This window comes from Anas acuta, chromosome 7 (genome assembly GCF_963932015.1).
Source record: "Anas acuta chromosome 7, bAnaAcu1.1, whole genome shotgun sequence".
In the NCBI taxonomy this organism is placed as follows: domain Eukaryota; kingdom Metazoa; phylum Chordata; class Aves; order Anseriformes; family Anatidae; genus Anas; species Anas acuta.
In genome coordinates, this window is record NC_088985.1 from 8,281,591 (window position 1) to 8,293,980 (window position 12,390).

General features: G+C 37.9%; 1 protein-coding gene across 12 annotated transcripts in view; it reads left to right on the forward strand.

Annotated features, from left to right (window-relative positions):
- The window catches only part of FAM13C (family with sequence similarity 13 member C), a 132,078-nt gene that overhangs the window by 98,587 nt on the left and 21,101 nt on the right, over nt 1–12,390 (forward strand). For 10 of the 12 annotated variants that reach the window (XM_068688749.1, XM_068688750.1, XM_068688752.1 and 7 more), the window contains 3 exons: nt 5,301–5,364; nt 10,615–10,765; nt 11,139–11,204. In XM_068688749.1, the coding sequence (XP_068544850.1) occupies nt 5,301–5,364; nt 10,615–10,765; nt 11,139–11,204 (281 nt within the window). The remainder of the gene's footprint in view (nt 1–5,300; nt 5,365–10,614; nt 10,766–11,138; nt 11,205–12,390) is intronic. The other 2 variants (XM_068688755.1, XM_068688761.1) reach the window with 1 other exon arrangement.

Genomic DNA, 12,390 nt, shown 5'->3' on the forward strand with positions numbered 1-12,390 from the left:
CAGCATCAATTTAGAATGTGAAATGCCATTTGTGTAGATGGAAGCCTTTGCATTTTATTAGAAGAACATGAATTTCTAATACTGTTGCCACTGATTACATTGAATACTGCTCTAGACGTTGTGTGCAGTTGGATTTGGATAAGAATATAATATAATCTGCACCTCTGGGAGGTAAAAATTATATGCAAGCCCCAGGAACAAATGGTGCAATAAAGAGAATTGTCTTTTTTTTTTTTTTTTTTTTTTTTTTTTCCTTTAACAGAGAACAGGAAAGCATGTATGATTTTGCATGATTACAAAAAGCTGCTCTTACTGATTGCCTTCTTAAAGTCAATCAGCAAAACTAATCTGGATTGTAGAGCTGAGCCCGCAGTTTACCTGAGTGGAGGATGGTGTTTTCTTCAGATATTTGTTAGACAGGGGGCTGAAGCATGGGACTCCTGGGCAGTGGGAATATCAGTTTTTCAGAGAAGTTCGTGTTCAAGTCAGTGGGGGAACTACATTTTTTTTCCTGACAAAGAAAAAATTTCCCCTCCTTCCTATTCCCCAAACAAAATAGAAATGCAACAGTTTCATTCAGTAGGACCCAGCTTGTCCCTGGGTTGGACTGCAGTTTCTGCAGAAGTTTCAGGATAGCTGTTGCTGTCAGACCTACAGCTCTTCTCCAGGAAACCTGGGAATGCTGAGAGCCCTGGGCTTTCCTGGATCTGGGGCTCAGCCAGAACCTCCCAGGATGTCTGTGCTCCCCCATGGGAGGCTGAGCTCTAGCAGGGCTTTCAGTAACAAAGTTTTTAAGGCAAATAGCTTTCGAGTGCAGTTCAAGTGGTGACTGATATCTTCCATACTTCCAACAGATACATCTCAGAGATGCGTCAGAAAGAGCAGGGAAGATGCAGAATTGCTGATGTCCCCATACCATGTTGTGGAGCCTCATGGGTGAGGCTGAGCTGGGGAGGCTTCATCCCCATGCAGGTGGCCAGGCAAGCCAGGAGAAAACCTGGCCAGATTACCTCAGATCTGGCGAAAATTCATCACGACCAGTCTGTGTCTGTGCTTACCTCTGTGTCAGCAAATCTTGATTTGCTGATGAAATACTGTTTTTCTGGGAAATGATGGATCAGTTCCTAAAAGCAGTTTCTTCAGGAGTATTGATATTAAAATATTGGTGTATAAGGTGCCAGTGATACTTCTTGTATCAAGAAATGGAAAATCCACGAGCAAACTCTTGGGTTGCTATCCACTTAAAAAAAAAAAATAATTAAAAAAAGGCAGCAGTAGTGGTGGTGGGATGACAAAGGGGAAAAAGAAAAAAGCATATTCCTGTAGCCCAAATAAGAACTGTGGCTGGTGAGTATGAGAGGCACTCATAATAAGAAAAGCAGATAATGGTGGTCCACAGCCAGCCTTTAACTACTGCAACTTGAGACAGACACTGCTCTGCTGGCTCTCTGGATGTCTGCTTGCTACAGCATTCAGGGACTGCCAATAGAGTAGCGTAGGATGTGTCCAAGCAGTCTTGTGCCCTTAAAGATGTTTTATTGAGAGTCCACATTTTATGTTAATCCAAAAGCCTGTTGTGGTTCTGCTTTGCTTTTTAAAGATTCGTAAGCCAGCTTTTTAAGCATTTGCTTGCAGCTCTGTATGAGGTGGTGAGTACGATTGAATTTTATAGTGCTTTTTGCCATTTGTGGGTCTCAGCAATGATGTTTCCATTTCCCTGATGCTGAAGTGTGTTGGTTGTGAGGTCTGCCATTCTGTGAACCCATGTAATGTAACCTCTGGATAGGCTGAGTCAGTCCCCTGACATGGTACTGAGACTACACTTTCTGAGCTGTTCTCCTGGCAGGCCATTCTCACAGTGGGCAGGGTAAAACTGATAGACTGGAGATGAGGAAGAAATATGGGTCCAGGACAGACTGAAAGTGAATCTGGAGAAAAGGTTTCAATCCACAGCACAGAGTAGAGTTTGCTTTCAAGGAGTTGTCACTGATGGCACCTCTAATGCATTATTTGGCCCAAGACGCTGAGCGCATGTGGCACTGTGGTGTATAAACATCTCCAGAGAATGGTGTTAGACTAATCCAGGGTTACACAGGTTTAAACATACAGGAATCTAGTCCTAATCCGAGGTAGAACTGGGAGGAGCGTAAAGGGTGGAGATGTCAAGATTATAGAATTTAATGCTCGTTTCTGGTTTTAGTCTGGGAAATAAGTATTGAATTTGCTTAGGTTATGTTTAAACATTTTCCCTAGTTTTTAAAATTATGTGTTTTTATTTGAATTTTATATGGGTTTAGAAGTGGCATCATGCATAATTCAATACTTTACATGTTTTGGTCTGTTTTTTTGTTTTTTTTGTTTTTTTTTAAACAGCTCACTGTTCATGCAAATTCATCCTCTCCTTGAAGTCTGTTAGGAGCTCTGTTATGATAATTAACATTTAGATTTTTATTTTTACGTCCACAAGCTTCAAATGTACATGGTATTGGATTGAATCTTTGTCATCTGTGCCATAGCAGAACACAGTAATTCTGCCAAAGCCAGAGTTGCCAGACTGCAGGAAGGGTGAGAGATCAGGCTTTTTATATTTTGTGAAGAATTATGTTACACATATTTGAATAGTAGTTATAGAGAGAATTACATTTTCATTATTTTATGTGACGTCAATAATAAAAAATAAGGGTTGTCTGCAATTATTTAAAATTTCAGCTGCAGTTCAAAATAATTTTAATGTTCTCAGTACAGATGGAAAATTAGGGCTTCCTACTGCTGCTTTTGAAGTTAATGGATAATTTGTGATTGACTTTTAATGAGAGTAGGATCCAACCCTTAGTTATTAAATTGTAAGCCCTTTGTTGCCTGGTGACAATCAGATAACCTGCATTTGCCTAGCAGAGCGGTTAATCTTGGTGAAAACAAAGAAGCACACCCCAAAACTCTATAGCATAGGATTAACTCAGCATATATAGATGGCTGTAAAGGTTTATTCATGTTAAGGATTTCAGAAAAAACATTTAGCATCTTCTGAACCCAAAGAACGTAAAGCTAAGAACATCTTATTCCAGTATTTTTAGTGAAATAAAAAGAATAAAATGCAAGACTTCTGCATCCCTAAAACAGTAGACAAGTACATTATCCTGAATGAGACAGATAGTACTGCAGGGATGCTGTAAACTTTTTACCCTCCAGAGTGCAAGATTCATGAGTGATATAGCTGTGAATTATGTAGAATATCATCCTGCATCTATAAGAACTGCTAATGTCCTTCTTTAGCTTTTTTGTTTTCTTTTGCTGAGGTAGATTAAGTTCTGCTGCATCTGATGCACCCTGAAAAGAGTCATCCAAATAATACCAGAAGAGAACAAATTTGACATGTCTTTTTCTTCCTTTCCACTTGTCTAGCACTTGTTCAATGTCATAAATCACTCTAAATATTTTTATCTTCATTAATGGATTGATTCTTCAGCTGTTTGTAGTCTTGCAGGTCCTTCCTTATATGTTATTAAACAAAACAACAAAACTATGAACATTTCACTTTTCCCTATTCAGTTGGTTCTTTGACTCCCCATGGTATTTCATAGTCTTTTAAAACTTTTCTGCTGCCTCATACTGTTATTGCTGCTGGGTAAAAGCTAGAGATCAGTTGTTAGGCATCAATCTCTTTGCTTCTGTAATTTGGTTTTCCTTCTGTTCTCTTCACACTACAGAGATGTTTGCTATTCATTTTTAGGAGAAATAGCACAAAAAATATACATGTGGTGAGCTATACCGATAGATGCTGGTACAACAGTCAGCCAAAGGCACCTTGCTGCTTAAGTGCCTCCAGCAATCAGTCATGCGCTTCTGAGCAATATATCTTCAGTGAGGTTTGGGCTGGCTCGCCTGTGAGGCCTCCCCATGCTGGTGCTACATGTACCACCACCAAAATGGCTCCTTTTTGTTCCTACAGAAATTGCACATCTCAGAGCCTTTTTGAAGGCAAGTGGATGTTCATTGTACTATGACTATCATGTCTACTTTAGTATAGAAAGTTTTTGTGGCAGACTTTTTGCACGTTTCAGTCTTCAAATGCATTGTAAATCTATGAAGAACTATATAGTTCTTGGTTAAGAACTACACAGAAGACTGTGTTTATCTCTCTGTACTTTGTTGTCTCTAGAGACTTTAAAAACTGCTTGGTTTTGCTGGGATGAGACTGAGCATGATAGGTTGAAAAATATGAACTATTTGTCCAAGGGAATCCGCGTATTGTAATGATTTTGATCACATCCACGAGTGAGTTCTTGCAGGGACAAGTCTTGAACAAATATTGCCACCTTTTCAGTAATGAGAAATCTCATTCTCTGAGACAGCAATGGTTTTCTTGCTTCAGCTGAATGCTGTTGTTGCAAGTCAACTTGTGATACACCCATGTCAATCTTTGAAGTTTTATGTGGAAAGAGAGCCTCTGCTTTGGGAAATGATAGAACTGTGGTATCAGGCTTTGCAGGTTTCTCACCTAATCCACTGCAGGTTTTTATTAGGCTTCAGTTTCAGTCCTTGATAGATGCCTGTAACTAACCCTGAAGCTGTTGTGCATGTGGATCCCTAGGAAATGACTACATTTGCATGGATATGAAACAATCCTCTCTCTAGGTAGTCAGCGGGAAGCTGACTGATTTTCCCCTTGCTGGCCCAGGACCTTCCTTTCCTATTTCTGCACGAAGAAGTGGTGATACACTGAGAGAAAAGCAAAGCTATGAACACATGGAAATCTCTATTGTTTAAAGGTTTTCCAGCTCCTCTTGAGAGTCCTGTGAGTCTATGAAATTTGCAAAAGAGTACTTAAGCAGAAAGTTGACGACTGGGAGCCTAAAATACCATCAAGTAGAAATACAGAAAGATTTATTCTTTATGGCTCTGATACAGGAAAACTTTTGTTCTTAACTTAAAGCATGTGGGACAAATGGTACTTAGGTTTAAATGTTTGGACTTATTTTTGGCTTTAACCCTATTAGCTTATGATGCTGAGAGCCAATCATGCTGCCACAGGACTCTTTGTATGACAGAGTGAGTCCACACTTCAAAGTTATAGTTTCCAGGTTCTCATTCAGAGTTTAAATATATTATGTAGAATTCCATAAAATCACCAGTGTTTTTTGCATGAGGTATAAAATACAGAAGTAACTTTCATAGAAATGTTATTTTTTCAATAAATACCCTGTAACTTGCAATTTATGTATAGACATGATGAAAAGTTTAAAATATTTGCAGCACACACAAGCAATTTATTGAGTGAAAATTCTTGTTTTATTTTGTAGTCTAGATCAGAAAGCATATATTTCACAAAAGGAAGCAACAGAGCAACTGCACAGCTTAAGTGAGGTGAGTGTAACCGAAAGTTGAAATATGGTGTTACAAATTTTGAATCAAATATTTGTTTTTCGTTAATTCTCAGCTCTTGGAATAATATAATCACTTGTGAATTTTAGGTTAGCTTTTTAATGAATCATTCTAGTCATGTTTTTGGAGAAAAGCATAATAATGTGATGCAAGACTACTATAATGTTTTAAAAGTTGGAAGCAAGAGATTTTAAAAATGTTTTAAGTGAGCTATGCTGCTTTCTGTCTGTGATCGGAAAAGAAACATTGAGTATTGACTAAATGAAATGACGTCTTGCAAGAACGTTTGATTTTTTCATCATATTACAGCTTAAATATGTTCAACCATCAATTATGTTTTGTTTAAAAATAAGGTCTCAAGGTTGCTACATCCTGTATAAATAAACTATGAACCGTACAATGTATTCTGAAAGGTAGGCTTGTCAGTAGGAGGGGAGAGTTGGAGGAAAGAGAGAAAGCAAGGAAAGCCAGGAAATACCTGTAACACTCGAAACGGGAGCTTTTTTCATAGTAATTATGTCAGAAGCACAGCATAAGAGAAGAGCACAAAGAAACTGTCAGTGTGACCATGGATGAGCCTGGGCTGAACTGTCACAGTCAAGGCAATATACGGAAGGCCAAAAACAAGTTATGCAGTTATTGAAAATGGCAAACATTATAAAGCATCTTCCACAAATAAGGGTATCTGCATACTAGCATAGAGCAAACTTAATACTGGAAGATAGAACTGCAAACATGCTTGGACTTAAACAAGGAGCAGACAAAATTTTAAGTGTAGAATAAGATGACAATAAAGGCAGGTGGAGAAAATGAAGTCTAGTCCTGTCAAACCATGGAAAAACAGCTTTGTTTCCATAATGAGCCACTGAATATCTATGCCTCTTAATAGATGCCTGACTTTCATTAGGAGAAAACCACAATGTTGTGTCCTTTTGAAAGAATTCAGACTTAATTTTCTCCTTACGTTTAATTATTTCCTGTGCATTTGTGTCATCGTTGTGCAGCTCACTGTTGAAAATCCTGATAATAACTAGGCACTTTCTGTGACCAATATACGGGAGCATTCTCAGCACTGGTCAAGCCAATTAAGGTCCTGGGAGGAATTACTAAATAATCATTTCTTCTGAGAATCTCCATTGCAAATTTCACTAGAATTTCCAGAACCAAAATTGGTGAATCATAGAAAATCCTGAGGTCAAAGGCACCCAAAAGGGTCCTTGAGTCCAACTCCTGGCTACACACAAGATTTAAATTACAAGATTTAAAATTCTTACAAAGGATTCCTTAAAGGTTAAGATAACATATTATAATAAAAACTGAGATACTAAAACAAATAAATAGATCAGAAAATAAAATGTAAATCATTTATGGGGAATGAACAAGATCTACATTCTGGTGCTAACTTTCTTTTGCAAAATCTTAGATTGTAGCATATCTCAGGTCTCCCTCAAACCCAAATGGAAATGTGCCATTAGAAAACAAGTTCCCTTCTTGCATTAGAGAAATTGTTGTCTCTCCTCACTGGTCACCTGTGACATTGTACAAACCCAGGCATATCTTGTTCTATCTTATAGTTGCTTGTTTGTTCCTCATAAGGGAAATTTTGAATTGAAAATGTCATTTGCCTCAAGACACAAGAATTGCCCTAGCAGATACCACAGATTTATTTATATTCATATAAAATACACCTATCTTATTTTAACCTCAACTCTCTGATTAAAAGGCAAGGGAGATGCTTTTGTATGTCACTGCTCTAGCTCTGCTTTTAATTTCCTTACGGTGAGGAAATTGAACAGGCTGATATTTGTTCAGTTTCCCTTCCGTATGAATCACTTCAAAGGCCATTAAATTCTGAAAGCTTGGATTATTCTCTTTCTCTGCCCCAGCTGATTTCATAAATCCAGTAAATCCGTCAATAAACGGGATATAGTGGAATAGATGCCTTCCTGTCCCAGGGTGGGCAGGAGCAGGAGCAGGCCCAGGGGCAGGGTGCAGCCATCCTGAATATTCAGAAACATTGTGTGGGGAAAGGCAGCTTCAACTTACATCGACTGCAGCAAGCCCAGGCTTTTCTGACACTGGGCAGGGTCTATGGGAAGGGGCAGACCCAATCCCTTTCCCTCTTTCCTCAGTTCCTAAATTTACCAGATCTTACATTTCCACAGGAATCAAATGAAACAGGGAGCAAAACTATTTCTAACAGCAATGGCTCTTTTTCGGCCATTGGTAGCTATTGGCTTTCTCTGGTGATTTGCTGTGAGTGCTGATTAATTCACAGGCTTAATGGTACCATAGCCCTTGGTGCAACAAGGGAAATTTTGTTGTGCTGTGAGACTCCATTTGGCACATTTTTTTCCCTTGGGCTGCAGCTCCCTGGTTATGCTGACTGACACAGCGCATAGGGCTGGTGTTACAGGGCCCCATGCAGGAGACCTTCAGCTGGAGAGGCAGGTACTGATAGCACCAATTAAAAAAATTAAATAAATTTTATACATATATATATAAAGCTATTCCATGGGACTTGCATTCATTGCCAGAGAATTTTGGTGATAAACAGGGCACATTTGTTCATTCAGCGTCACGTTGTCCAGAGTGATATAGCAGTGTGAGTATAGGTGCGTGGTATTTATCTTTAGATATAAGAAGTTATCTGTCATCTCAATAATTCCTTGCCCTAAGGCCTCAACTCTTGATTTTTAATAATCATTTGCTGGAAAGAGAGATGGTCAGTGGATACAGTCTACAAGCTTGCTGGTTTGTAAAGATGGCTTCTTTACTGCAGGGCTGAACTTCCTCAGCAAATGGTGATCCTTTTGTACTGTTTTTTCTCCAGCAGACAAGAGTATGATACTTTAATGACTATGTTTTCTTAAAGCAGTAGCAGGTATTACAAATAGGAATGAAATACCACACTGCATCTCTTTCTGTTTTCCTTGGACTTCCTGTAAATGTCTATATTTTTCCATTATCTTTGATCTGCAATAATGTAGGATTTTGTTTCTTCTTCCACTAGTGGAATTGATATAGCTCAAGTTATTTGAATTGTCAGTTACTTTAAGAGGACAGCGAATATAAGAAACCCTTTCCCAAGACAATTATAATTGCTTCTTTTTCAAATTTGCAAAATACTGTTCTTAAGAGGTGACGGTATTGGTTTTCTTTCCAATGAACTTAAGGATCCATTTCAAATATTGATATGTCCTTTCATTTCTATTAACACGAATCAGGAATTATTGCATAGCACTAGTGGCAGGCACCAGAATAAAGTTGGAATGAGCATCAAGTCTGAAGTCACATAAAACTCAGTATAAACCAGCTGGTGAATTACACCACAGGCATTGCTGAAATAGTGTTTAACAATGTAGTCTGTGTGAATGCTCTTATACTGAGCTTGCCATAAATATTAACGTATCATAAGAAATAGTGATGCAAAATAAGTGTATTTTCTTGACTTGGGATTTTTTTTTTTTTTCAAATGCTGAAGTCCATGAAGGTTAGGTGTTTTTGCCAGTTATTTGTTTATGTTCTCCATACTGGGAGACTTAGAGACTCACTTGCAAATTTTGGAAAGGTGCTTGCTATCAGCAGTCCGTGAGATAAGGTCAGTGCTGGGATCAGAATTCTCACTAGTGTGTAAATTGTATAGTTACTGTAAAACACTGCCCATCTGCTGTGGTAACTCCACAGCCACACTGGGTCTAGGTGGGGTGAGAGGTTGTAGAAAATGAAGCCCTATGGGTCATGAAAATTCGTCAAGAACCAACACCATGGGTGCCCATTCAAGCCAGCATACTTAGTTTCACAGGGAAAAATCACTTTTTGCTTTTTCAAAACTTCCCTATTTTGAGGTATCTCCTTGAAAGAGCTGCTTTCCAATCCCTTTTCACTGCCTGAATTCTATAAAAGGATCAAGGCTGAAAGTCTTCCCTGCTGTTTTCATTCAAATTAATTTACCTTCTTTAAGGAAAAAAAAAAAAAAAAAAAAAAAAAGACTGGCTTATAACATTCTTGGGCTTATAAAACAGCTGTATTACAATTAAAATAATGTACAAATATATTAAACTAGTTACTAAATAGGTGATATATTCTTACACAAGAGAAATTATTCCAATAAATAAATTATTTCTTTAAATGAATCAATAAATTGGGTTCAGATCTTTGATGCAGTAGGGAAAAAGGAGCATTTTAGGGTATGAACTTATGGAATATTTTTTTCTGTTATGACTAATATATATATATATTTTTTTTCAGAAAATGCTCTTTACAAATATGTACCATTTGAGTGATTTAACATTTTATGTATGTTCCTAATGTGCCAGCTGTGTGATTATTAAGACAGCCTTGTGTGTTTTTGTTTTAAGCTGCAAGCTGTATTTCCCTTGAGAAAGGGGAGCTGAATGCACAGGGTATCAATAGTGAGTCATTTCGCCCAGTTGGATGGTGATTAGGGCTTTCACAGCGTTTACATCACAGCAAGATGCTTGTGTCAGATTGCACAGCTGAATATCGCATGCAGCATTAAAGATTAAAATGAGAAATGGACCAAGCATGACACAGTAGCTGGAAGTGATGTTATAGATAACGGGTCTCATTCCCATTGATTTGTCTGCAGCAAGTGACAATGATCTGCCAATTTTGCCTTTGCAGCAGATCAGAAATGATCTTTTTGCCCTGTAGAAGCAGCAGCCACCTACATAAAAGCAATGTCTACATAAAGAAGTATCTCTAAAAAGCCAATCAAAAAAAATCTCTTCCAAGAATCCCATGAGGGAGTGTGTTCTCAGTAACTCTTTGTTCACTGCTGTGCTGCTGTGTACTGCACAATAGGCTGGAGAGGGATACCTTTTTTTTTTTTTTTATGAATGGTGAATGGGGAGGGACATAATATCATCAGATCGTGATGTCAGCCCAATGAATGAAATACTTGCTTAGTGTATTGCTTCAAGACCAAGAAAAGGGACACCATCTCAATTTGCCTTCCTAGAATAAATTGTCTTTTGCTGACGATGTCATCTTTCCCACGTGTCACGAATAATCCATTTAAATTGGGACTTAAATAACCAGAAGTGAGGAAACTCGTGGAATAGTGCGTGTTTGTTCTCTTGCACATCCTCTCAGAGCTGCTAGTGGAACACCCCTTTGCAGGCGCTTCTGATGGGCTCAGTGAGTTGAAGAGCTATCTCTGTATTTTGTTACTCTCTATCTAGCCCAATGTTCTGCTTTTGTCTGCAGAATTCTTTGTTGAAGCTACAAGCCCTCGAAACCGATCTGTGCTCTGCATTTCTGCCAACCCAGGAGGAAACTCCTCAGCTGCCGGCACCCAAGGATCCAACCCCTTCATCAGTCCAAACCAGTGTGCATCCTGATGGGGCCAGTTGTGGAGGTAAGGGATTGTGTCATGATGTGCTCTCATTTGCAATTATAAGAAAGCCTTGTGATTTGCAGTTCAATCTCAGATTTGCAATCCTCCGGGAAACAGTGCAGAGCTAATGCAAAACACCATTTCCTGATGCAAATGCTATGTAATGCAAAAAGGGATGATACCTGTTAAAAGAGCAGGAAGGAATGTCTGGAGTCCTCTGTTTTTCTGCAAAGGAGTGGTACTTTTCAGACAGATTTTAGGAATCCTGATTCCTTTATTTTCAGTTTAAGTCTAATTTGTTCAAGTAAATTTATGCTCTTTATTTTTCTATGTCTGTATTGTGTGAGATCATCTGCCATATCATGTAATTCTATTTTTGTCATTCTTTTGTCAGACCAATATCACTTCATTTCTCCTATTATTGATTTTAGTTTAATGCATCAGCAGAGAGATAGTGAAGGTGAGTTTTATAGCATGTGGATTTTAATCATTCATGAGGCTTTATTTAAAATTACCAATGTGGGCAAATTGTGGTGTGTTATCTTTCCTTTTTCCTCAATATGGAAATCAGTCCTTGCAAATAAATAGCTCTAAGGCTCCGCACTATTTTTGTCAATTCATAGCTTGTAGTCATTGGGCTGGCTGAGTCGTGATGCTCAGTAGAAGAGGAATCACTGTTTGTGAAAAATAGGTCAAAGGCAATATGACTAATGCATCTCACAGACAAGTGACATGAATACACAAATACATAAATTGTTGACCACATATGGTCAAAATTAAGGCAGATAGGTAAGTAATCCCTTTGCAATTGACATTAAATGTCTGAATAAATGCTAGATTCAGAACTTATTTCAGAAACTGTTTGCTTATAATTTTCAGCAAGAAATAGCAGCAAGTTATTTACCTAAAAAGATCACAAATTGTAGTATTCTACTTAAGATGTTCTACAGTTTAAGGTTTGCATTGGACAATTAAGAGAAATGGTACGTAGAATCCAAAATTATAAGACAGAAGGAACATAAAGAATACTAAATATCCTGTTGTACTGGGTCTTCATTTTTTTAGCTTAAAAAACTGGTGGTTTTGCACAGTGAGGCAAAAACCTTAATGGCTCTTGGATACAGGTATTTAATTTTGCAACAGTGCTATTCCTTGCACTGAGGCAGAGACAAATCTGTACGTGCTGCACAGGTAGAGACATTTTGCAGCTCATCCAAAACCTGCACTTTTTCCTTTATAGCAGGGTGAGTTTTATTTCCTTTTCCTGTCATTTACTAACCTATTTTGTTCTGTTAGTTTCATAATATATTGCTAGGATGAATTGTTAGGCTTCCTTTGATTATTTTTATTATTTGTTCTCTTTTAATTTGATTCTGCTTTAATTTAAAGTGTTAGTGAACCCCTACTCTCTATCTCTTATGTGTCTATCTCCCTCTACACATGCGAATATTGGATGATGTAGCGTTTCTCTCTTGTAGTTCAGAGCATGCTCTGTAACTCTGGCAGTTCAAACTTCTGCTTTAGATAAAGCTTACTTAGTTAATGGATTTCAATGGATTCTCCTTCGTGGTAACATCTGTGTTATGGTTAGTTTGCTTGTTTTTGATGACTTTCTATTTTTTATAGATAGAGCTAGTTTTAATTCT